The sequence below is a fragment of the Podarcis filfolensis genome, assembly GCF_964270895.1.
Source record: "Podarcis filfolensis genome assembly, chromosome: 17".
NCBI lineage: Eukaryota > Metazoa > Chordata > Lepidosauria > Squamata > Lacertidae > Podarcis > Podarcis filfolensis.
In genome coordinates this window covers 7,823,127-7,849,958 of record NC_139621.1, presented here as the reverse complement: position 1 = coordinate 7,849,958, position 26,832 = coordinate 7,823,127, and the positions used below count along the sequence as shown (strand labels likewise).

The 26,832-nt window shown below is 45.1% G+C and overlaps 1 protein-coding gene across 2 annotated transcripts; it reads left to right on the top strand.

Annotated features, from left to right (window-relative positions):
• The first annotated feature begins 3,159 nt into the window (after positions 1 to 3,159).
• On the top strand, positions 3,160 to 26,599 carry KHSRP (KH-type splicing regulatory protein). 2 transcript variants are annotated; one of them, XM_083593341.1, is made up of 20 exons: positions 3,160 to 3,434; positions 11,771 to 11,867; positions 12,168 to 12,206; positions 12,489 to 12,534; positions 13,111 to 13,160; positions 14,234 to 14,305; positions 14,832 to 14,889; positions 15,830 to 16,001; positions 16,252 to 16,350; positions 17,037 to 17,135; positions 17,304 to 17,406; positions 17,968 to 18,068; positions 18,706 to 18,847; positions 19,206 to 19,366; positions 19,486 to 19,601; positions 20,695 to 20,783; positions 21,161 to 21,358; positions 22,949 to 23,026; positions 23,235 to 23,392; positions 25,861 to 26,599. In XM_083593341.1, the coding sequence occupies exons 1-20, from the start codon at positions 3,249 to 3,251 to the stop codon at positions 25,867 to 25,869; spliced, it is 2,073 nt and encodes a 690-aa protein (XP_083449467.1). In that variant the 5' UTR covers positions 3,160 to 3,248; the 3' UTR covers positions 25,870 to 26,599. The 2 variants fall into 2 exon arrangements, with proteins under 2 accessions (XP_083449467.1, XP_083449468.1); XM_083593342.1 differs by lacking the exon at positions 13,111 to 13,160 and having other exon boundaries at positions 3,402 to 3,434.
• The last annotated feature ends 233 nt before the right edge of the window (positions 26,600 to 26,832 follow it).

The following is a 26,832-nucleotide window of genomic DNA, read 5'->3' as shown; positions in this document are numbered from 1 at the left end:
TACCTTTGGCACAAATAAACCATCTATGCAGTTACAAGATGGACATCTGAACAACGTCCACAGGCCCAGTGAACACTACTGAGGAGAATGGAACCTTTTGCATGCAGCCAGGACATCCCTACAATAAACACCTTTAACTGTTCTTTAAAGAGCTTGTCACACTAGGCAGAAGGAAAAGTTTGGTTTAATACACTGAAATATACAGACAGTGCTTTTTTCCAGGGCGTACTCAGTACCAGAACCTTTTTGTTGTTGTTAAAAAGTGTGGCACTTACTGGAACAACTTTATGGTGAGTACCGGCACCTATTTTTCTAGAAAAAAAATAGTGGATACAGAGTACCGTATATGTGTGTAGGAGCCCCGCCCTCCGCTGACTCTCATTCAGACAGCTCGCAAGCTCAAAACAAGTAAGTGTTTCTCCACCGAGTACAATCAAGAGTTTAGAAAGAGCAGGGAACTTGTCTTTACTGTGGTCTAAACCACTGAGCCTCTTGGGATTGCCAGTCTGAAGGTCAACGGTTTGAATCCCCACAACGGGGTGAGCTCCCGTTGTTCTATCCCAGCTCCTGCCAACCTAGCAGTTGGAAAGCACACCAGTGCAAGTAGATAAATAGGTACCGGTGCGTCGGGAAGGTAAACGGCGTTTCCATGCACTCTGGTTTCCGTCATGGTGTTCCGCTGCGCCAGAAGCAGTTTAGTCATGCTAGCCATGTGACCTGTAAAACTATCTGTAGACAAACGCCAGCTCCCTCGGCCAGAAAGCGAGATGAGTGCCGCAACCCCATAGCCACCTTTGACTGGACTTAACCATCCAGGGGTCCTTTACCTTTTACCTTACATTATTATGTATTTATAACCCGCCTTTTCCCTTGGCCAGGACTCAAGGCGGCTTACAGATAAAAATAAGAACGCCTAAAAACCGGAGCGGGGAATGCAATAATAAAAAAGCAATTAACCATTAATACCACATGCAACCTCTTTAATTCATGCAGGTAGTTACTTCTGTCAGTCTGCCTTTGAGCCGGTGCCAGCGACTGGGCTCAATACAGTGGTACCTTTAGATACGAATAGGATCTGTTCCAGAGCCCTGTTCACATCTAGAAGCAAACGTAACTAGTGACGGCGTCACTTTTTGCTACTTCTGTGCATGACGTCATTTTGAGCATGTGCACATGCGCAAACGGTGAAACCCGGAAGTAACGCGCTCCATTGTCACGGAGCGCAACTCGAACGCGCTCAACCCGAAGCTCATTCAACCCGAGGGATGACTGTAACTGGTTCTGTCCCAACTGGGCTAGACGATTGGAGCACTTCCAGAGACCTTCCAATCCTAGAAAGCAGGTCTAAGTTCACTGGACTCACAACTGTGCATTGTGAGCACCATACTCATGCAGAGTATAAACAACACAGAAGCTTGCTGTGAAGCATAACCTCTTTTATTTCTAGTTACAGATAGGTAGCCGTGTTGGTCTGCCATAGTCAAAACAAAAAACTTTTTTTCCTTCCAGTAGCACCTTAAAGACCAACTAAGTTAGTTCTTGGTATGAGCTTTCGTGTGCATGCACACTTCTTCAGATACACTGAAACAGAAGTTGCCAGATCCTTCTATATAGTGAGAAGGTGGGGAGGGGTATTACTCAGAAGGGTGGTGGAGAGGAGAGACCTGGTCTGAACAAAGACATTGGATTCTTATCTTATTATACATGACAAAGCCATTTTTCACCTTCTCACCCCTTGCTTTTTCCTGTAAGACCTATTGCAGTCGTTAAGAGTCGTCAACAGGCTCATCACAGCTATCTGCCAATCACCCATTCCCACCACCCTTCTGAGTAATACCCCTCCCCACCTTCTCACTATATAGAAGGATCTGGCAACTTCTGTTTCAGTGTATCTGAAGAAGTGTGCATGCACACGAAAGCTCATACCAAGAACTAACTTAGTTGGTCTTTAAGGTGCTACTGGAAGGAAAAAAATTTTTCTCTTTTATTTCTAAAAGCTACTGCAAACTAAGACTACTGGCTTGCATGAGTGTTACAGCTCTCACTCAGCCATCTAATCACTACATAGATAACACACAGATTCACCACAGAGTCAGGCAGGAGCGGAAGAAGCAAAGAGCAGTTTCCGCCCCCTCTTTTCTCAAAACATTATATCATACCAGGCCTTTCATTAAAACCGGTCCGTACACAAACCCCCGCGGGAACAAGGCCTCCTCCTTCACCTGCAGGTCGAAGGGAAGCAAGGAGGGGGTCCAGCTTTCACGCCACTACCCAGGTCCTTCCAGGAACAGCATCTTCCGCGGAAGCCTGAAATCCGCCCGGCGCCTCCAGCCGGAAGGATGTTGGCCAGTGTCCCGCCCCTTCCGGCAATCGCTGCTCTCATTGTTATGGCAACCCCGAGGGTAGGTTGAAGAAACCGGCCAGCTGCGTCCCGACTCATTGGTCCAGCCTCGTGTCGATCATGATGCACTTCCGCCTTACTGCAGCTCTCCGACCAATCGCCTCCAAGGGGGCGGGAAAGAAGCGGAAGTGGGGTCCCCCCCGCCTCCCCGTGCAAGCGCCTACGTGAGAAATCTGGATTTTTGTCCCTGCTGATTTTTGGCGGGCCGGCGGCGACGCGCACGTCGAACGCGATTAATTTCCCCCCCCGTTATGATTATTGTTATTATTAAAGGGCCCCTTAAGAAATGACGTAACCCCACGTTAGCCCCGCCCTTCCAAACGGTGAGGGGATTCAACCCCCAGCCTCTGAGGCAGAACCCGGTTGTCGCTTTGGCTGAAACCAGCGCATTCTGCCACATGACGTACTCTCCGTTTCTCCAATGGAGGGGCTTGAGGTTTAGCGACCTTGCCTCCCTGATTGGTCCAAAGACGGCTTCTCACCCCGCCCCTGCCATTCTCTAATAGGTCGCAAACCACATATCACGCTCCTCCCCATGCTTGCCACTCGAGGAGCACCCTGGCACTCAAGCTGCAGAGCCCGCCTCTTCTTAGCTTTTAACTGGCCGGGCGTTGAGGCCGCCTGTTTCCTTTTGTACCCACTGGCCCTTTGCCATGCCAGTCAGCTGGAGCCCCTAAGCGATTGGTCCTCCGAGGAGAGGTCGGAGGGCAACGGCTTGTAGTCCCGCCTCGCGTTCCCAGCGTGCAGCGCGGACGTGTGTCTGTGAGTGTGTGGTGAGGGAGACGGGCAGAGTGCTCGGCCTGCTTCCCGTGTTGAGCCTTCGGTGCCCCGCTCCGTCTCCGCCGCCATGTCGGACTATAACGCCGGCGGGCCGCCGCCGCCCTCAGCTGGGCCGCCGGGCGCCGGTGGGGGAGCCGGGCCGCCCAACCAAGGGGGCGCCGGCGGGGCCGGCCAGGCCGGCGGAGCGGCGGGTCCCGGACCTGGCGGGATCCGCAAGGACGCCTTCGCCGACGCGGTCCAGCGCGCCCGGCAGGTGAGGGAGCTGAAGCGGACGGGGGAGGGCGGCCCGGCGGCGAGGGAGCGGGCAGCAGCGGGGCATCTCTCGCCTCCCTCCCTATCCTCACGGCAGGCCCCGGGGATGGCGATGCTGGAGAGCGACTCTCCACATGCAGCGGGGCTTGAGGAAGGACAGTCCTGAGGCAACGGAGCTCTCTCGGCTGTACCACTTCAGGTTAAAAGCGCGCGCGAGGAGGGGGGGGGCTCAGTCCCTGCACGCAGAAAGGTAGCTGCACAGTTCTCTCTGGCACGTGCAGGACGCGTGGAGATGGTTCCCTCTTCTCTAAGGCGCGCTCAGGTGGAATGGCAGCGGGATGGATTTTACCCACAAGCGTTGCATTCTTACTGTAGCACGCGTGGACCTTGATTGAGATTTCAGACGAGCTGTTTGAGGCGTGTTTTGAGATGATGGGCTTCTTGAGCTAAAGAGAAGTTGGGTGGCCATCTGGCATGTATGATTTAGTTGAGATTCTTGGGCCCTTTTAAAATATGTTTTTTTGGGGCGTTGAGTTATTGCGTTGTTGTTTATTTTGATTAAGTACTTTGTGGTTTTATATTATGATTTTATCCTGTGAACTGTCCTGAGACCTGTGGGTGTAGGGCGGCATATAAATTCAAGAAATAATAAAATAGAAATTACTACAATTCTGATTCTATGATGCAGTCATATTTAATTCATGTTAAAAACTTTTCTGGTCCCAGAAAACTATGGAAAGGGCTGTACCATATCTCCTTCTGTAATGTTCATATTTTCTGCATACAGGTAGTTTGTGGGTGCTTGAAAGCAGTATGAAAATGAAATGAAAACTTGATGCTCTGGAAGACAGAGTAGTAAGGTTGAATAAGGATAGAGCTTGCTGATATGTATTTACAAATAGTTAAGGCTTAATTTAAAGCCAGGCTCCACTCTCAATACAGTGTCACTGTCTACCAGGAACTAGTCCCTGTTTGGGTTTAGATTTCGGATGAAGGTTTCCAGTTCGGAGGGGAGTGTTTCTGAGATAGTTTCTGTGCATCTTGTCTTATGAATAAAGTTTGGTAAGTAGGGTAAAAGCTTGTTCAGAATGGATAGTTTAGTTATTTGTCCATACTTTTTATCACTTTACTATCTTCCAAGTTGCTTGGGTGTTGGGAATATCTCATTATCATTAAAGTCCTGCGGGGGAAGGTTACCCTACTTATCTGGGGAGCCTCATGGCTGTATAGGATTTGAACTCAGTCCCCTTTTATAATATCTGGTTTCCCTATGAGATTTTGTTTTGTTTTGTTCATCATTCATGCCGTCTGGAGATATGAAGCTGCTAAGCAAAGCTGAGGTTGCTGCACACAGTATTTGATTTATTCTTCTGAAATGACTTGTAAGCAGGCTGTAGGAGAGAGATTTCCTTTTAGAAGCATCCTGTAGGGAAGGGCTATGTAAATAGGAAATTTGGGTTTCTTTTGTTTTGATCCTGAAACTTTCTTTGGTATGAGAAAACACCATTCAGTTTTAAAATGAAAAATCAGCTATCTGAAATGTAATGGCACCACTTCTTTTAAGCATTCCATCATAGAGTGTCTTATCATCATTAGCTAGTGAGCTGTTCTACATTTCAGCAGTGTTTTCTTAGAAATCAAAGTATTCAAGAAGACACTGAATTTCCTCAAGTTGAAAACTGACTAGACCCTGGTATGATTTTCATGCCATGAACTATTTGTCACTGTTGGAACACATTACAGAGGGAAAAGGCCTGAAATAGTTTTGTTCATCAAATTTGTTGCATTTGTCCATGACGGGGGGCGGGGGAAGTTTGTCTAAAAGTAGGATTTCTATACTGCCCTTCATCCGAGGATCACAGAGCAGTTTACAGTATAAAAACGCAGAAATATGTAACATAATAACAAAACAATAACCCCCCGCCCAAGTTTAAAAGGCCATAGATTATTTAATCTGCCCAAGGCCTGGGTGAAGAGGAATGTTTTCATCTGGTGCCTAACTATATGTAATAATCCCTGGGAGCATTCCACACTGTTGCTGTCCGCTGGACCTCTAATGGAGAAAGCACATGAAGAAGGGACTCAGGTGATGATTGCAGGGTCCGGGTCTATACATATACGGAGAGGCAGACCTTGAGATAGTGTGGTCCTGAGCCATTTAGGACTATACATCAAAACCAACATTTTGAACTGGGCCTGGAAAGTAATTGGTAGCCAATGCAGTCAAGCCAGGATTGGTGTGATATGTTTAAACTGTCTTGCCTTGGTGAGCAACCTTGCTGCTGAATTCTGCACCACCTGAAGTTTCTGAACCTCTTCAGAGGCAGACCCTTGTACAATGTGTTGCAGTAATCTAACCTAGAGGTTACTAAAAAGGTAAAGGACCCCTGACAGTTAAGTGCAGTCGTGAATGACTCTTGGGTTGTGGCGCTCATCTCGCTTTGCTGGCCGAGGGAGCCAGCGTTTGTCCGCAGACAGTTTTTTTGGGTCATATGGACAGTATGACTAAGACGCTTCTGGTGAAACCAGAGCAGCGCACGGAAACACCGTTTACTTTCTCGCCGGAGAAGTACCTATTTCTCTACTTGCAGAAATTTGACGTGCTTTAAAACTGCTAGGGTGGCAGGAGCTGGGACCAAGCAACAGGAGCTCACCCCGTCACGGGGATTCGAACCACCAACCTTCCGATCGGCAAGCCCTAGGCTCAGTGGTTTAGACCACAGCGCCACCCATGTCCCTTAGAGGTTACTAGGGCTGGGCAATATATTGATATAGTGTCTGAAACCAGTTTGAAATCTATATCATATCACTTTCATAATTTTTGACCTGGAAATATATCACGAATCGTGTGTGTGTGTGTGTGTGCTGTGCAAAAATCACAATGTGGGGAAAACCATGAAGCCAGCCAATGCCTCTACATAACTCCATCCTTAATTCATATGGAGTGATACATCAGTATATAGTGATGTTTAGCTGGTTGAAAACCAGATATCGCCCAGCCTTAGAGGTTACCAGAACATAGTGTCCAGATCGGGGCAACAGCTGGGCACAGCCAGAGCTGATGGAAGGAACTCCATGCCACAAAGACCACCTGAGCCTCCTCTAGCAACAAGCAGTGGATCCAGAAGTACCCCCAAGCTACGTACCAGGTCCTTCAGTGGGAGTGTAACCCCATCAAGAGCAGGCCACCTCCCAGCCATCTGTTCTAGGGAACCGCCCACTAAGAGTGCCTCAGTCTTACCTGGACTGAACTCCAGTTTGTTGGCCCTCATCCAGCCCATTACTGAGGCTAGATAACTGTCCAGCACATCCACTGCCACAGCTGCAGATATAAATGAGAAGTAGAGCTGTGTGTTATAGATTTGACTATTGAGCATATTTTTAAAGCAATTTTTAAGCATTCTACTTTTTGTGATCTATTTTTCTTGGGAAATTCTGTGTTCTCCTAAACGAAACATGAATTTAAAGGCTTTGACATTTCTATGTAGCTAGATCTTGTGTGTCAAGGAGAAAAGGTCTTATTTTTAGGAAGTCATGCAGGGATAACATATACTAGTATAAATCTCTTAGGGCTATGAGCCATATATTTGCCTGCTTTTGTTGAAGTGAGGGACATTTACCATCACAGATGCTTTTCTGCTGCCTCCAGCATTCCCTTATTCCGAATAGGATTCCTCGCAAGAAAAGGGAAAAGTTGACAGATATGGCCTCCAGTGATTGAATAAAAGACTTGCTCACCAGGTCCTGACATAGCACTGATAGTTCTATTCTATACTGTGATGTTTTGGTGTTTATTTTAGATATTCCCTGATACAAATTCAGGGGAAATTAATTTTTGTATTACAGTACTTCTGCAACTGGCTTGATGAAATTCAAATTCTCAGAACCTTGGGGTTTTTGGTTTTTTTTTTTTAAAAATGAATATTTACTATATTGATTGATGAGGTCCAGTAAGTATACTTTTACATAAGCAGGAAACCCTTACCTGGTTTGCACTTCAGTCTAAGCCCAGTGAACCCATCGCTTAGCACAACCATTTTACTCCTACTTTGTTGTTTTTGCGGCTGCAAAACAAAATAAACCTGGACTTCTTGTTTAGAAACGATGTTTCCCCTTCCACTTTTTCCCCCGCTGCTGGGGCATTTATTGTCAGATTTGATGGGTGGTTTTGTTTGTTCCTGCTAATCAACAGAATCACTGCAACCATTTCCTTACAGTATCAGTTTTGAAGTTTTAAGTAGGCTGCTGACTTCCTTGTTTCAGATTCTTTGCCCTCTGGATACCCTTTGTTCAGTCAACTTATTTCCACAGCTAGTCTGTCTTAGGAATTTGACACAGTTTTTGTCTTTGGAGCCCTGTGTTAGTAGTATTAGACTTGCTGTAGTTCAGATTAGATAAAATTGATAGTTTGGCCTTTTTTAATTTTAAATTCTCTGTTTCTTTTAAATAACTATGTTAATATGAAGTCTGTGTATAAGCATTCTAGTCCAACAGTTACCTGTAATTCCTCCTTCCCATAGATTCAGCTGGTTAAGACAATCCTGCTAAACCTTGAATAGCCATCCAAACCCAGCACTCCTGTGATCCTTACTTATTTTTCTGGTTTGTTAACCAGCACTAGAATTCCCCAGTTCTTGCCTAATACGAAACAAGATCTTCACTCTGAAACTGGAGGGCAAGGTAAAATTGTTTTAAGTGATTGTCCAAATCAGGTCATTCACCAAGTTCTAAAATTTGTGACACTGACCTTTGTAATGTCAATAAAATTGACCATTTTTGATACGGCAAAATCTCTCCTTCACTTGTTATTTCTTATATTTTATTCATATACTTTTTCTTGGTTTTTCTTCATCTTTATGAAAATGACAACTTCTATACTTGTTCATTTTCACAATTGACACCTGCAGTCAAAACTTACAGGTTCTTTCTGCAATTCAAGCACTTTTTACAAAATTAAAATAGTTTTTATATTTCAAATCAGTAGTGTTCCCTTCCACTTTAGCCCAATTATATTGAGCTAAAAACAGTTTCCTGGTCCTCTTTGCAATTTTAAGCCCCAGGTTTCTGTTGAAATTATTACTGTGTCCATCTGTCTCCTAATTTAATATTATAGCTTTATTGCATACATTCTAGATAGCAAACCTTTATTTTTACTGAATAGTCATTCCTCAAAGACTTGTTGTTCTAGCCATTCTTCTACCAGCATGTTGTTGCACTGAAAACTTTAATACTGTCTGTTAAGTTATTTATAAAAAGGAACCCTTCCATTCCACATCTTCAGATGCTGATGGCATAAGAAATAAAGTGTTTTGTAGTCATTTTTTAAATAGTTGATTACCTTATGTTTTCTTTAATAAATATTATCTAACTATACTTTCCTTTAAAGCAAAATTAAACCCAATACTTTCTCGAACCACTGTTCATAAAGTCAGCTAAATAAGCCTATATTAGCCATTGATTAGTCCTATGTCTCTTGATAAACTAAAAATAAAGCTCCAAGTAACATCTAGCATGTTCTTCCACACTTTCTGTCCACTTGTTCAATGAGGCTTGTGCCCAAGTAAACGTGTGTAAAATTGCAACTTCGGCTTCTTTTAATGACATCTCCCTCAAATACAAGGCCTTACTGCCACCCATAGTCATGGTTTGATTTCTATGTTGTTTTTCCACATACAACATGTAAACAACTGTTTCAATAATACTTCATTTCAGTAGCATGTTGAACATTAAATAATAAGCTGGAAGCTCAATTCGATATGATCCTCAATCTGCTTTCTTATCAAATATTCACCCAATTTCCAGATCCTCTACTTCCTTTTTTATTTCCATTGAGTAACTAATGAGAAGTGATGAGCAATCTGAAAAAGTCTTCATTCCTGTTTTACAACTTTCTGATACTACATAACAATGCTTTACAATGTTTGAATACAAAAAAAAAAAATCAGTCCTCAAGTGTGGTTTAAAATCAATGGTGTAGACTTATATTTGGGGTTCAAACACCACCAAAACTTAGCTGAACTCAACTTTTCTAAGGTCTGTTCAGAGAGATTTGGCAAAATATTGGAGGACTTATTGATTTGGGGACTTCTCTAACTTGGAAATCCGTAGTACATTAAAGTCACTTACTGGAATGATTTATATTCTGATAAAAAGCTAACAATCATGGTACCAATCTTGTTTGGTTGTTGGGTATATAAATATGCACCTGCCCCTTCTCTGAAACCTCTCTCTTTGGTGCCATGATTGTATTAGTCATGTCCTCCTGATTGGTCCTATTCTGTTTAAACTTCTCTTGACCTTCAAATGCTTTCCATCCACTTGCTCTTATTTAGTACGTTAACTCTTCTCCCTCTCCATGGCCCGTGTTATCCCCTTTCTGCTCTCATATTCATCCTCATTCAAACCCAATCTACGTTGCCACTCTCTGCCATGAGAACTCTTTACCATCAGGCATCCACCTGTCTTCCCTCAATATTTCCCCCTCAATTCTTGTCTGTTACCTACATTATAGCCCTGGGTGCAGAGTCTGTTCCTCTTTATTTGATATAAGTATACCAACTAATTCTATGTGTAGCAACTCAAGAGGACTAGTATCGGCATCCCCAGCACTCAATTTCCATTTCTATAGGCCTTACTGTAGCAACTTTCAGGAGAAGCTGGTTCAGAGAGCTGCAGGCATGCATATTTGGCCATAGTGAAGAACAGGTGTGGCCAACCTTTGGGCTTCTGTACGTTTAAGGGTTGTGCAAAGGCGTGAATTTTAGGAGATGTAGAGGTGTCGCAGTACTGCAAGTATGGAAAACCTGCCCTGCCATAATTCTCTCTTCCTTATTGTTAAAAGTATTGGGAGTTCTAAAGAGGAATGGGAGGGAATCTGGCAGGGAATCAGTGCAACTTTAGGCTTTACAGTGAGCTGGTGTGAAGGTCAAGTTCTAGAAGGAATTGGGACTCATTGGGGACAAGCTTTTGGCTCCTTCATTTGAGTATTGCCGATATGTTTTGTGGTGCAGAAGTGAGTGGTATCTGATGGCTAAAAATGTTGATGCTTTTCTTTGGAAGTTACATATTCGGCAAGCTGAAAATCTGAAAGCTACTTTTGTTTCATTGATGTAAAACATAGCAAGATAACTTTGTGATGGGGCAAAATACTAAGTAGAGTTGCCATAACGAAGTTGCCTTTTTAGTTGTACGTAAAAATTATTCTTGAAAGAAAATATAAATGCGGAAATACTTAGAATTTAAATGTTGTTAACCACATTTTTTGCAAAGAGTTAGGATAGACAGCTACATCATTACAAGATACAGCTGTACCTCAGAACTCGAACGTAATCCGTTCCGGAAGACCATTCGTCTTCTGAAACGTTCGAGTTCCAAGGCATGGCTTCCGATTGGCCAACAGCTAGGTTTTTGCACAGTGGAAGCCGCGGCAGATGTTCGTATTCCGAGGAACGTTAAAAAACCAGAGCACTTCCAGGTTTTCGGCATTTGGGAGCCAAAACGTTCGAGAACAGAACCGTTCGAGTTCCGAGGTACCACTGTGGTACAAGACTAGCCTGTGCTTTAAGAGGGCTTTTAAAACTCCTGTGTGCCAAGGAAGGCTTGAGAAGAAAATACCATGGTGCTCATGTTGTCATTTTATCATAAGCAATAGTGCTACTGTTCTGATGAGAAAGTCAAAGTTACACAAAAGCCAGCTGAAAGTCAACTTCTAGCCAGGCACCTAGCAGAATGGTGTGTCAGAGCCAGATCTTAGAGAAAATAACTTGTATAGTCAATGTCACCACTGAAAAAGCTGCACTCCTTGTGAGTGCCTGCTGAATGGCACCCAGGGTAAGACTTCATGTGTTGAACGGCATCATGTGGGTCACATACAAAAGAATGCTGTCTTTGAGATACCCCATTCACAAATGATTTAGGGCTTAAAGGTTAAAATCAGTACTTTTATGTTAAGCCCAGAACAAGCAATCAGATCACACAAAATTAGAGTAACATTCATCAATTGTTTTACTGCCAGTCCATCAACCAGTGCAAAATGCTGCTGCCAGTTTAATTTTCAGAACACTTCTTAAAAGCAACACCACACAGAGAGCATGACAGTAGTCTAAACAGGAGGTAACTAGTGAATGAATTACCATGGTGAGATTTAATAGCTTGCCATTTTTATATATATAGACCACTTTGGGCTTAGGAAAAGCACAGTCATGTGCTATGTGTTGCAATGTATACTTAATGACTTGATGTTCCTGGGTTTTTGAAATGATTGTGTATTAAACAACTTGCTCTTGGTTCTTTTGATAAGATTAAGGGGAGACTAACTAGTGTCTATTCTACTTTCAGATAGCAGCTAAAATTGGGGGGGACACAGCCACAACAGTGAACAACACTACACCTGACTTTGGATTTGGTGGTCAGAAGAGACAACTGGAGGATGGAGGTATGTGAGACTGACCCTAGTGGGACACAGTAAATTAAACTGGCAATACTTCATGTAGAACTCTGGATTCTTAGGAGTGTGAAGTATACACACACACACACACCTTGATAAAGGTTGTACAGTTGTGTTAGTATGCCTGAATATGAATGTGTTGTTGATATAGTTATCAGAGCTCGTGAAGTTTCCAGAATATGCCTTCCATGTAGCTGCAATCTTGACTGTTAGTTTTGAAAGCTGGAAGAGAGGAGAGATGGTCTTTTAATTTTTGAAAGAGGTGACTATTTATTTTTATTTTGACAGACCAACCAGAGAGCAAGAAAATGGCTCCCCAGCCAGAACGTAAGTATACTTTATTATTAAAGACTTATAGAATAATGTGTGTTAACTACGTGGAAATTCTATTCATATTTATTTTCATATTGATACTGAAAAGTGGGAGGACATGTAAGCTAACTCTTTTGGTGGGGAGAGTTCTATGGGATTAGGAAGGTCAGCTTTGCATTTTAAAAACAGGACCTTTTAAAAAACAGCTGCAGCAGCAGACTGGGAAACCCCGTGACTGATTTATAGTTTACCTTCAAGAATGTGGATTCATAACCAAACCCTTGCTTTGTTTTCCAGCCATGCCACCACCCCCTCAGCTTGGACCGATCCATCCTCCCCCCAGGTAAATTAGCTGTGTGCCTCTTTTTTTTCTCCCCACATAGGCTTGAGCTGGAAAGGTTAAATCAATGCTAAAAGTATTCAGCTTCTGAGTTCAGGTTGACTGCAAGAGGGCAGCATTTCAGTACCCCCAAAGAGAAAAGGCTGCTTTTGTTGGGTGAGGTTGGCATCCAGATTTGTGAGTGATGTCCCACTATAAGACCAGTCACTCCCAAGCACCTGTGTGCCTTGGTAGGTAGTGAAAGGTTGTGCTGGTTGGCCATTTCTTAGATACTCACATTCTTGTGTAGCTTCTGGTTTTGTAGCTATAGTTTGTGAAGCCTGTGTCTGAGCCTTGTGGGCAGATGCTGGGCTACTTAGTTTGCAGCAGGTTCTGCCAGGTTGCATGGGTGCATTTTGCACGGGTGCATGGTGATTTCCTCAGAGCAGTGCCTAATTGCTCAGCCACCTTCCTGTCTGCCCTCCCAGGAGGAGGAGGAAAGCTCTCCGTTATTGCTTCTTGATGGATGCTGGTAAACACCAGCTCCATTTCTGTAACCCTCCCACTCCTTACTTTAAGCTGCCAAACTTTCCCTTGCAGGTCTACAGTGACTGAAGAGTACAGAGTACCTGATGGCATGGTGGGACTCAGTGAGTATTAGACAGAGAGGGCAGAAATCTGCTGTTGCCGTAGTTGAAAGACTGTCACTTTACCTTTACTAACCGGTGCCTACTTGATTTTTCAATGCCTGTTGGCTGAGCTTTCCACAGGGAAGGCTCAGGCAGGCTGGTTTGTTTTGTGACCCTTCTGTGTGTCTTTCCTGAGAGATGTCAAGTGTTTGAGTTGACCCTGTGTGCTTCAAGCTGTGTATGGTACGTAGCTCCAAAGATGTGGGGTGGGTGTTCTGCTCAATAAAGTGCTCTGGCAAGCCTTCAGTTTAATTAAATTGGTAGGAGCTGGTTGCTGAGGACAACTTGAGGCTGGTGTCATATGAGCACTTTCCGTGCGTAGCAAGACTTTTGTGAGTTGAGCAGCAACACAGATTTGCCCTGGACACTTCTGAGGCTCAGGATGGGAGTGCTGCAGTGAAAAAGAGTTCCTTTTTTGGATTGCTTTTGGCATTTGCTTTGGATTCATCAACTTTCTGTGAGTGATCCTGACTAAGGTAGAAGGCCCTGCATTGGCCTTTACCAGAAGGAATGGTGGCTGCAAAACACTGCCTGAAGCAGAGTTTTATCTTAAGTAGGGAAGGATTGGTTCCCAGAAGGCATTTTTGTGTTTACAAGCCCTGGTTTTAAATTGGCTTGGCATTCAAGCTCTGAAGGCTAGCAGAGAAATTGGTTGAAACTTGAGCGCTAAGGTTCTCATTGACCTCTAGTTCTTGTAGGCTATCATACCTCTTGTGGCATCATGAGACCCTGGAGTTCTTTCTTTCATGTTTGTGTGAACTTTGTTTAGGAGGAGCAGTTCTATCATCCTTCACTTATATGTCATATAAACAGCGAAACTTGATTGGATTATGTCTCCTCTTAGCTACTGTCCCCAATGCACATATGCACACAACCCTTCACGGGGTTGTATTTACTGTTAGAAGATCCTGTCCATCTCTTGTGGAGAGGAGAGAGGGAAACCTGTGTTGTCTTCAAGCCTCCCTCTTAGGATAATGACAACTGCTTTTATCTCAGGCTTGAGTTTCTTAATGCCCCTCTCCTTACTTTTGCAGTCATAGGAAGAGGTGGGGAACAGATCAACAAAATACAGCAGGACTCTGGATGCAAAGTACAGATCTCTCCAGGTAGGTGTGAGAATTGCATGGGGTGTAACTTCCAGCATATGGAGCTGCAGATGTTGGCTGTTCCTTCTGAAGCCTATAATCATGGCAAGTAGCTCAGTGGTTATTGTGGTAAAGAATGTAGTTCAGGAGACAAAGTGTCTTCTGAATATGCTAATACACTCTGCTAGAAAATAGGGGGAAGGAATCTTGTTGGGGTGGCGTGAATACAGTATTCTCACAAGGCAAATGGTATTTTCTAGCTTGTGGTAAGTTAACTTTGTTTGAGTGGGGAACCATTTCAGTTCCTAAGTTTACAGGTGTCTTCACCATTTTGAGTCCTTTTACTACTTCCTGTGGACAGATCAGCATTTTCGTTATAGAGAAGTTGCCCTTAATAATGTTGTGCATGTGTGTGAAAGACCTACTCTTTCAACGCCAGTTCCTTCATACCCTGTGGATGATACATGATTTGGAGGAGGGATCAAACTCTGAGGAAATGTGTTGATGTGGAGAGATGTCTTCTGATGGCCTTTATTTCCTCCTACAGACAGTGGAGGAATGCCAGAGCGAAGTGTGTCTCTGACAGGATCACCAGAATCTGTGCAGTGAGTAGCCTCTTGTCCTTTGTCAGTATGTTACGTATTTCAGAAACATAAGGGGAGTGGGGGAGAGACAGGGTGTGCCAAAAGAATCCAGCCACCAGGTGGCATAGTCAAGGACTGTGGCAGAGTAGCAGGGCATGGCAATCAGGAAAACAATTGGGCCTTCTTACTAGCAATACCCAAATTGTGGAACTTCCCCCTGAAAGCAGTTGAATTGGCCCCCTCTCTCAAGGTAAGGAGGGCAGCAAAGACTTTTTTATTTCACTGTGCCTTTAATCTGTTTTTGACCTCCATCTGTGATGGTGTATTTTTAAACCGATCCAGTTTTATGCCTCTCTCTTTCTGCTGATTTAACAGATGTATTTGCTTTTACCTCATTGTTTTTATTGTATTTTTACTGTAGAAGCTGCCTTGTTGTCTCAAAATATGGTAGAAAATTTCAAGAATTAAAAAAAAACTTGGCAGGACTTTGTATCTCAGCTCACAAAAGCCACTTCATTGTGATGGGCTTTTTATGTTCCCTGTGGGGAAGCATCTGAGCTCCGAAACATGTCTGGTTTGACTGACATTGGTGGGTGGGGTTAAAAACTTACTGAGAATTGCAGTTGTGGCACCACTGTACCTGGCAGACAAGCAGGATTTTTCCTGTTGGTGTTATGAATGACATAACATTGTATAGACACAAAATGCAATGTCATTAAATCGGTCATTACTATCCAGAGCAAATATAAAGTGCTTGTATTCGCAACTTGAGCTGGTTAGGTTACCTGTTGTGTGATGTTGTGGAATCAGCACAACAGCAACACTGAACTACAGGTGATTTGAGAACGAAGAACACTGCTGTGAGTTCCATTTCATGTTATCGTACCTTCATAATGAAAGAATAGAGGCTGTAAGCCCTGTCACTCACCGTCATGTTGTTTGTCATTCCACCTCTTTGCAGGAAGGCAAAAATGATGCTTGATGATATCGTGTCTCGAGGACGTGGTGGGCCACCTGGTCAGTTCCACGATAATGCCAATGGGCAGAATGGTACAGTGCAGGAAATCATGATCCCAGCTGGGAAAGCAGGCCTGGTGATTGGCAAGGGAGGGGAGACCATTAAGCAGTTGCAGGTGAGGGCTATGCTGTGCTCCCAGCCCAATTCCTTGCATCAGAGCTGGTGCTTGCCCTCTTTTTACTTGCCTCCTTTCTTGCTTACAGCACTTGTTTTCTCTGGCCTCTTGGGGCAAGGATGGTTTCTTGGACTGGAGCCTCCTGAAATTCAAATTGATCTTAGTTTAAGTCCTGTCCAAGGAGGCAGGGCTTGCAAGAACTCTGCACAGTGGTGTAACCCGCTTGACCTCTCGCTTTTTGCCAATGTAGGAACGAGCTGGAGTGAAAATGATTTTAATTCAAGACGGTTCACAAAACACAAATGTAGACAAGCCCCTTCGGATAATTGGTGATCCTTACAAAGTACAGGTAAGCATTTTGAATAAAAGCCGAAGAGGTGAAATTTCTTGTTTCGCAATAAGTTAATCAACTTGTTTTTCTATTTAGCGACAACGATCAACAATCTCTTTTGTTTTAGTAACAAAAAAATCCCAATGAAATGTGTTAAAGTTACCATTTGTCAGTTTGAGTGATCAGTTGACCATGGTGGTGGTGTTTAAGTAGTTAGATATCCAATCATATTGTGAAAATGGCCGCATACTCACAGTTCAGACTCTTGTGCCAGTGGTTTCCTGCCATGACTATTGCAGCCTTCCTTTTAGACTTGCCTTGTTATACTTTGGTCCCCTCACTAATCTCCAAAACTCTGCTGCAAAAGTCGTTCACCGCTCTCCTTCATACCACATGATGTGCCTTCTTGAATCCCTGCTGTAGTTTCCCATCAGCGTATGATACTACCTTTATACTGAGTTGCTAGTACAGCATTAAACTGGGTTACTTGAACTGAGACTTTTAACTAGCTACCCCAAAGTTTGCTCTTGCTGCACTGCGCTCCAGTGATAGTGACTAAACTGCCCAGCCTCAAATCCAGGTATTCACAAGTACAAAAAAGGACTTCTTCCTTGGCAGTTCTCGTGCCACATCTACCTTGGGAGAAATACTCTTGAGAGAAGTTCCCAAATAATTCCAACATTAATGTTCATGCTTCTTTGCAGCAAGCCTGTGAAATGGTAATGGACATCTTACGAGAACGGGACCAGGGAGGCTTTGGTGACCGAAATGAATACGGTTCCAGGATTGGTGGAGGAATAGATGTAAGGACATTGGCTTGGATTTGTTGGGACAGGGGGACATAATTTATAGTATGACATTTTGTGCTCATCCCTCTCCCCGCCCCCCTTGTCTCTGTATTGATACTCACACTTGTCCAATTTGAACTGCTCTTACCTGACCTTAGTTCTGCTTGTCATTTACTTGCTCAGGTCCCTGTGCCCAGGCATTCTGTTGGTGTGGTTATTGGGCGCAGTGGTGAGATGATTAAGAAAATACAAAATGACGCTGGAGTTCGGATACAGTTCAAGCAAGGTCAGAAGACTAAATCTCTTCCCTGTCATGATCTGTCTTCATACAGCATGCTGAAACATCAGGCCTATTGAATGTTCTCTGGCTTTTCTCCCTATACTATTTATCACCTATTTATCTGATCTTTTGCCTGCTCTCCACAAGTTTTTCTCCCTGTTATAATTATGTTCTACAAAACACTTTTGAAAATCACAAAGTGAAATCTTTTCCCAGAGAGATCCCAGATTTAAGGGTTTACACAATCAAAGATCCATATGGGCTTGGTGTATCCAAATCTTGGCATGGCTTGTAGTACCCATTTCCTGAAGGGCAGTGTTGCCTGTTTTGTGTGTCTGGGTTCTCTAGGCTTCTTTGTGTGAACTGTGTGTGTTCTCCTTCCACAGAACTGGAGTGGCATATTGCTGCAGAGGGGAGAAGGTATTAAGGAAGCTGAATGGATGCTTGTCTCTCTCTTTTGAGAGCTTATGCTGTTGCTGCACCAAGTGGCTCGTGAGCTAGTGCACTGGTTCTGAAACTAATTGAATGTGGAACCTAATGAAGTTCCCTGTTTGGTTTGCATTTTAGATGATGGGACAGGTCCTGAGAAGATTGCCCATATCATGGGTCCCCCTGACAGATGTGAGCATGCCGCCAGGATTATCAATGAGCTTCTCCAGAGTCTCCGGGTATGAAATGCTGCTACCTTGACCCTCAAAGCCTTGGTCCAGCATGTCTCATCTTGTGTACACAAGAGTTGTATTGAATACGTTTGTCAAGTAGTTTCAAAATCCTTTCAGTCACGTTTTGCTAATAAGGTGCTAGAGCTCCTCAATATCATCCCACTGAGAACTTGACTCTGGTTGTCTTACCAGCCCAAGGTAGAAATCACACCGAGAATGTAGATGCTGCTATTTCTCTTCAGCAGACTTTCACACTCTACCTTCAGGGGAGCCCTTTCCACGTTGACTTAGTTGTCAAGGATCCCCAGCATGTTGCACACATTATTCTCGGGCATTTTGTTGGTGGCAGGTGTAGTGGTAGCCAGGCCACACTGAAGCCGAGTGCATCCCAAAATGCATTCAATGCATTTCTGTAGCTTCACATTGCAGGGGAAAACTTGATGGTGGGCAAAGTGTCCTTCAAGGAAGTTTGCCATGAATGGCCTTTTCATTCAAGAACCCCTGATGAACTTTGGCAGCAGCCAAGGGCTCCCTATATAGTTTGCATGCCACTGCAGAGTCAGCATTACAGATGCACCCACTAACCACAGAATGTTTCCTGTTTCCTTTTCTCATGAAGATGAATTGTGTTCCTGTCTTGCAGAGTGGCCCACCAGGTCCCCCAGGGTCAGGAATGCCTCCTGGAGGCAGAGGCAGAGGCAGGGGGCAGGGTAATTGGGGGCCCCCTGGAGGAGAGATGACATTCTCTATCCCCACTCACAAGTGCGGACTGGTTATTGGCAGAGGTAAGTGAGGTGGCATAATAATAATAATACCCCGCTCATCTGGCTGGGTTTCCCCAGCCACTCTGGGCAGCATCAAACATTAAAATTTTGCTAAATAGGGCTGCCTTCAGATATCTTCTAAAAGTCAAGATAGTTGTTTATTTCCTTGACATCTGATGGGAGGGCATTCCACAGGGCGGGCACCACCACCGAGAAGGCCCTCTGCCTGGTTCCCTGTAACCTCACTTCTTGCAGTGAGGGAACCCCCAGAAGACCCTCGGAGCTGGACCTCAGTGTCCAGGTTGAACAATGGGGGTGGAGACGCTCCTTCAGGTACCAATCACGTCCCTGAGATGTTACCTCCACGTTCTCTTTTCAGGTGGAGAAAACGTAAAGGCTATCAATCAGCAGACGGGAGCCTTTGTAGAAATATCTCGGCAGCTACCGCCCAATGGAGACCCCAACTTCAAACTGTTCATCATCCGGGGATCACCTCAACAAATTGACCATGCCAAGCAGCTCATTGAAGAGAAGATTGAGGTATTTGCCTGCCCTTCACTGTGTGGCAGGCCTCCCAGATGGGAGCGAGCCGGGAATGTTAGTGACTGTGTTCTGGATGTGGCAGTTTCCACTTCAGGGATTATTCATCTCTTCCTTAGGGTCCCCTCTGTCCAGTTGGACCAGGACCTGGGCCTGGTGGACCTCCTGGACCGGCTCCAATGGGCCCCTTCAACCCAGGGCCTTTTAATCAAGGGCCACCTAGTGCCCCCCCTCAGTAAGTACTAAGACTGCTCGAGTGTGACTCCCTTTCAGGCCATTTTGCCTTCGACACCCCTTTTAATCTTCCCAGAGATTAAAATCTACACTCGCTGTCTTGGAGAGACACTTGTGTACTGCTCAGTGTGATGTGCCCAAAAGTTGTGGGGGAAATGCTGAGCCGAGCCTGAATGTCTCTGAAGTCCCCACCCCAATTTGGGGATTTTTCGAGGTTTATGCAAACAGGGCGAAAAAATGTTACCTTCAAGATACACTGCAGTACACTTGTCACTTTCTTGACCAAACACTTAATAAGAGAGGGGGCATGGATCCACATAGTTTATGCAGAAAGAAGTTTTTCACAGAGGGGTTTGGCTTTGGGCATGTTCCTTGCTGCTGCTACCCTCATTGACATATTTCACCTTGAAACAGAAAACCCTGTGACAGTGTAGCATCTGGTACCAAGAAAGTGGTACTACAGCAATCTGGTAGGGAAACCAAACCACTTGCAGAGTTAGAGGGCTCTGCTGTCGTTGCTTGGTGCTGTTACAGGAGTAAAACTTGTGCTTCCAAAAGCTAATATATCAGCTAAGACTTGCTTCTTCTTTGGGAAGTTAGAATAGACCCTCTCTCAGCCATTGGCAGGTCTCACTGTGATGCTTTGCCCCCTGATAAGATTTGGTCTTAATGCAGTGCAGCTCCCTTGTCTACCTATTTCATAGATTGGGCTGGATCTGGGATGTCTTGCTACAGGGATTGGGAACCTGTCACCCTGCGCTTTGTGTCATCACTGGCCATGCTGGCTGGTGCTGATGAGCATTGGAGTACAGCAACACCTTCCCTCTCCCTGCCTTATTACCTGTAAAAAATGAAAGTGCTCCAGTTTCCCTGTGCAGTTGCTTTTGGGGGAATTCAATGTCGCACTGTGTTGAACGTACAACAGGGCTTCTGCTGACAAGACTCACTAGGTGAATCCCACCCTTGGTTTTCTCCAGTGACTTCCTGGAGCAATTTGATTTGCTGCTTGGCAGGTTCCAGATTTCTGAATCCTGAGCCTAGAGGGTTGCTTAGGGTAAATATTGCCAGTGACCTTTTCCCTCCTCTTATTTCAGTCCTGGAGGGCCACCACCTCCACAGTACCCACCTCAAGGCTGGGGGAATGCCTATCCACAGTGGCAGCCTCCTGCTCCTCATGACCCAAGTAAGTATTTGTATACCAGCCCTCAAGAGTCAATCGTCAGAGTATACAATGCAGTGGTACCTCGGTTTTCAAGCATCTCGGAAGCCGAACATTTTAGGTTTTCAAACGCCAAAAACCTGGAAGTAAATGCTTCCATTTTCGAACACACCTCGGAAGTCAAACAGCTTCCGCTGCATGTTTCCCCCCCCCCCCTCCATTGACTTTACAGACTGCCCTTAGCACCTCGGTTATCGAAAGTTTCAGAAGTCAGACATCTTCTGGAACGGATTACGTTCGACAACCGAGGTACCACTGTACTGTTGCACATTCAAGGTTCGCAGGGGGATGAGGGAGAGTGGCTGGAAGCATTCAAGTTTTTTGTGGTGTCTCCTGCCCAGGTAAAGCGGCGGCAGCAGCAGACCCCAACGCTGCCTGGGCAGCTTATTACTCGCACTACTACCAGCAGCCCCCGGGCCCAGTTCCAGGAGCACCGCCTGCCCCCACGGCGCCTCCAGTGCAAGGAGAGCCCCCTCAACCGCCCCCCACCGGACAGTCAGACTACACTAAAGCATGGGAGGAGTATTACAAAAAACTAGGTAATTGACTATCCAGATCCTTAACCTCTTTTGATAGGAGTAATTTAATGGTATTATTACAAGGGCTGCAGAAAGCAACTTGATTGAGAAACTACGCTGAATAACTTCCTTCCAGTCTCCCCTGACGAATAAATAACGTACTGACTCAAAATGCTTCAGCATTTGTTTTCTGTTCCTGTTAAACTATTTCTGCATCTTGATTTGTGAACGTCATGGGGGTTGGTGCCTCTTAGGGATGGCCCATTCAAATCCAGGCATGAATGACTGACTTAATTGGAAGGCCCTCTTAGGTTGATTCCTCAAGCCAGTACAAGTTTTGCCAACTGCTACTTAATTTCGAGATTTTTGACCACGAACAAACAAAATTTAGGCAAATTATGGTTAGGTTAGGTCAGCATGGCAACACTATCAACAGCAGTACCATTTGAGGACCATTTTTCAAAGCAAGTTTGCTTTGTTCTTTGTAATGGTTCCCTATGAGGAATTTTTCATCTTGGTATTTAGCTTGAATCTCTTAAATCGGCTGCAGGGAAGAAAGAGCTGAAGCCTTTGAGATGCTGAGAGTCACAAGGCAGTTTGGCTGCGGGTTCTTCCACGCTTCTGACTTAGGAGTCTTGTCAATGGACTTTCTTCTGTTTTGGGGGTGGGATTGCTATGGGTCAGGGGTCTATGAATGCGCTCCATAAGGTAATCATACCTCCCACTTCTGGAGAGAGTGCCAAGCTCTACACTGTACAGTGGTGCCTCGCGAGACGAAATTAATTCGTTCCGCAAGTTTTTTCTTCTTGCGAGTTTTTCGTCTTGCGAAGCACGGTTTCCCATAGGAATGCATTGAAAATCAATTAATGCGTTCCTATGGAGACCGCTTGCCAGGTTGGCGGTGCGGAGAAGGGCTTTTCTCCCCACCGCAAGCCTTCAGGACAGGTACGGGAACAGAGGGGAAGGCGCGCAGCGCTTCTCCTCTGTTCCCGGGGCTTGCGGTGGGAGGAGGGTTTTTCCTCCCCACCGCCAACATTCAGAACAGCATTCTGAATGTTGGCGGTGGGAAGGAAAACCCTCCTCCCACCGCAAGTCTTCAGGACAGCCATCCGAAGGCTGGCGTGGGGAGAAGGTCTCTCCACCCCACCGCCAGCCTTCGGAGCAGCCTTCCGAAGGCTGGCGGCGGGAGGAGGTCTCTCCGCCCCACCGCCAGCCTTCGGAGGAGGTCCGAGGACAGTGGGGAAGACGCGCTGCGCTTCCCCGCTGTCCTGGAGATTTCCCTATGGGCTTTCGTCTTGCGAAGGAAGCCCATAGGGAAATTCGTTTTGCGAAGCGCCTCCAAAACGGAAAACCCTTTCGTCTAGCGGGTTTTTCGTCTTGTGAGGCGTTCGTCTTGCGGGGCACCACTGTACTTCAGAAGTGCTCCATGCTCCTCTAAAGTTCAGCACGTTGTGAGCCAAGACACTGCTTCTCCCTCATTGGTCCTAGTGACTGCTCTTAGTAGTCGGTGTCACTGTAAACCTTTTAGAATCTGAATCCTGTGAGGTGGATCTTGAGTAGTTGAAAGCTTTGCATGACCAGGGTCCTGTTGTCGTTTGACACTGCCTACAGGCCAGCAGCCCCAGCAGCCTGGAGCTCCACCACAGCAGGACTACACAAAAGCCTGGGAAGAGTATTATAAGAAGCAAGGTGAGTTAAGGGTCTGAGCTTCCTTGGATGATATGTCCTATAGCACTTCTGTCAGGCTGGGTTTGGAGTTACCTCCCTTGAGTGTCTTAAGGTCGCAGCCCTATACGCATTTATCTGGGAGTAAGTCTCACTGAGCCGAGTGGGGCTTGCTTCTAAGCCGGCATGCCTAGGATTGCACAGTTAGTCCCTCTTTTCTTTTTGGAAGCAGCTCAAGTAGCTACTGGGGCAGGGCCAACAGCACCGCCAGGACCTCAACCAGACTACAGTGCAGCCTGGGCAGAATACTACAGACAACAAGCTGCGTACTATGGACAGACGCCTGGCGCTGGTGGCCCAGTGCCACCACCCACACAGCAGGGACAGCAGGTGAGTTGCAGAACTACAGCCAGGGTGGCCTTTCTGCTTCAGAACAGGTATCTGGCTCCAGACTGGGCTCCATACATTTTCTACAAACTCCTGTGAGACATTTTGAGATGTAATCCTTTTTTAAGTTTGGGGTGGCTAGTTTATCAGTTCTTCCCTCCTGTCCAAACCAGCTGCCCGCCACGCCTTTTTAAGGTCTAATCCTAGAGGCTTTTCAGAGAAGACGTTGAAATGCTTCAAATGTTTTTCTTAAATCTGGAGTGAGAGATCCAGGTTTGTTTGTTTTTTTCATCCCAATAGCAGAAGCAGTGTCAGCTTGGGAAGTATTATTGCCAGTACAAAGAGGGGTTAGAGTATTCCAGATGAACAAGCCTCCAAAATCCTTGCCTTCAAATATGTGAGGTGAAACGTGCTAGCATCACCCACATCTAAGAGTTTTCTGCTTAACAGCAGCCGTATCTGTTCACCTTCAATAGTGGAAATTTCCTTCTTGGCTTCATTTTTTATTCCAAACATTGATTTCTTCAACCCCAGTGTCAAAAGACTAAGCCATATTTCTTCACTCAAAAGTCCTGCAAAACTTCCTTCAGTCAAACATTTTCAGACTGGGTTCACTCCAGACAGACACCAAAAAAAGGATGGTTCTCATGTAGCCGCCTCAAAGTTAAGACTAACATGCAAGCTATATGCTTGCGAGCAACATCAGGGTGCATCTGAGGTTAACCCAAATCCATTTGAGAGCCCAAGCTCTATTGTCACCTAATAAGGCACCCATATAATTTACATGGGACGCGGGTGGCACTGTGGGTTAAACCACAGAGTCTAGGACTTGCCGATCAGAAGGTCGGCGGTTCGAATCCCCGCGATGGGGTGAGCTCCCGTTGCTCGGTCCCTGCTCCTGCCAACCTAGCAGTTCGAAAGCACATCAAAGTGCAAGTAGATAAATAGGTACCGCTCCGGCGGGAAGGTAAACGGCGTTTCCGTGCGCTGCTCTGGTTTGCCAGAAGTGGCTTAGTCATGCTGGCCACATGACCTGCGGACAAACGCCAGCTCCCTCGGCCAGTAAAGCGAGATGAGCGCCGCAACCCCAGAGTCGGTCACGACTGGACCTAATGGTCAGGGGTCCCTTTACCTTTACCTATAATTTACATGCTGCTCTAGTTGGGGTTTTTTTAATGCCAAAGTTCCAACAAACAAACAAGGTACAAGAAGTTGGTGAACAGAAATAATGTACAAATAAACCCTCTTTTCCTAATGGGGAGGATCTCTGTTTGGGAGCGGATGACCAGGAGCCTCCTGGTGAGTATTGTGTTAAGTTTTTAGTACAAGGTGTTGTAAAATACTGTCTGAGCTTTAAGGGACTAGGAGGGGGGACACAGAAATGATGCACATTTTGGGGAGAATTAAAGAAAATCTAATGAACACATGTGGAACATGAGCCATATCTACAAGTTGAGCGTTGAGCAATCTCCAGCCCATGATATGCTTTAGTCTTTCTTTGAAACCCCTGATTCCATCTGGTATGAGCGAGAAAAGCATACGCTGAACACATGCAGCCTGAATTACATGTTAAGCAAAGTTAGCTGTGTTGACTTCATAAAGATAATTCTGTTTCTACTAGTCATTGGTAGAGAGGCAAGGAGCATTTGCCACCATAAAATCTAGAAACCTGTAGTTATAACCAAAGGAGAACTTGTTAGGACACTTCATTTTGTGTCTGACATGTCTCCAGGAGACTAGTTCCCAAACAGGTATCCTCCCAACTAGCAAAAGAGAACTGGTTTGTTGAATATTTCTGTTCACCAACCCCCTTGACCTCAAACTCTGTGCAGCGTGATTATGGAATCCAGAGCACAGAGTCCCTGATAAGTTTCATCTAGCTGTTCCTTTAGTGACTGGCACTTCTCCAAAAGCAGGGAGACAGCTTTGTCAGTGGCTGGACAAATCAGTTTATACAAATGAAGTCTGATTGTGGGGTTTGTACAGGTCTTAGTAGATCAAGTATTTGAGCTTTTACACAGCACACCAAGTAACAGAGCATGCAGCCATCTGTATGACTGGGCAGGTTCATGGGTGGAGATGAACACAGAGCACATCCAGGGCAGTAAAGTTTAATTTAGGTTCCAGGTTGTCAGAGTTACAACATCTGCTACCATTAGGACCAGAGGATTGTAAAACTGGGAACAGAGCTCTGGAGTAGGAAAAAGTTGCGCACTACTAATAGTCCAAAAATAGGTAAGGGTATACACATTCAGCAGATACTGTCGCCTTTTCTGTGTGCTGTGTTTTTGTTTCTGCTATTGTATAACAAATACTAAATAAAATTCAAGTTTTAAAAAAGGCAGCAACTGCGTTCCGGATAGCCAGATTCTGTACCTGAGTCCATGGAATACACATCCTTGCGGTTGCTTCAAGCTTCCTGCTTCAAGCTTCAATAACAGGTTCCCATCATGTTTTTCTCCTTTCAACAGGCTCAGTGAGTTGAATGTGAACCTCCCCATCTCTGAGAACCTTTTGTTTTGGAAAGAGGTGGCTGCTGCAGGAAGTGACAGGGTGGGAAGGGAGCTGGCCTGTTGCTCTGATTGCTGGGTTTCTCCTGGGAATCTCAGCTACGCCGCCTTCAAGTCTCTCTCAAAATAAATCCAGATCTCCAAACCCCTAATGTTGAGCCAGCAGCTGTAGAAGATAGCCGACTAAAACCGCCGCCGCCAGACCCTATCCTGCCTGACACACACCTCAGTTTTCAGGGTAACACTTCCTCTTTTCTTTCTGTTTCGTTTTAAAAAATAAACTTTACAAGGAAAAGTCACCCTGCTTTTTAGTTAGAGCTGGAACATTCCTCGGACAAAGGTGTTGGTGTTTCAGACAAACCCTGCCCTGGCCCTCCATTTCTCCACTGCTGGGACTGAACTGTCGTGTTTTTTGTCTGTTCAAGAGGAGATTGAAACAAGAAATTGTATGCTCAATTTTTACTTTTTACCGCTCGTTTTTAACTTCACAAATAAATGATAACAAAACATCCCCCCGTGTCTGCTGGGTGGTGTCTGTTTTTCTCTCTGTGTCCATAGGGTTTTTTGAAGCTGATGTTTGTTCACAATATAGCTGTTGTAAAAGCCTGATAATGGTCATGAATTAAGAGCTTCCTGTGTTTTTATAGTTTGAGCAGGCATTTGTGCATTTTTGTTGAATAAAATGCTTTTTTGTTTTAAAGTCTCTGATGCAACCGTGTGTGTTTCAAAAGGTAGGGCCCCAGAGAGCTGTTCTAGCTTCACCACAAGAGCCCTGGCAATAAGAAGCAGGTTCCGACCTTTGGATGATACTGAGCTTGGGAGCAGGGGAAAGCTGCCTCTCAGGGGAGCTTTTTAGTAGACTAAGCTTTGGTTTGGTTTTGGGGACTCCTGCAAGTTCAGTTCATTTGGTGTATCATCTCTTGACAGTTTGAA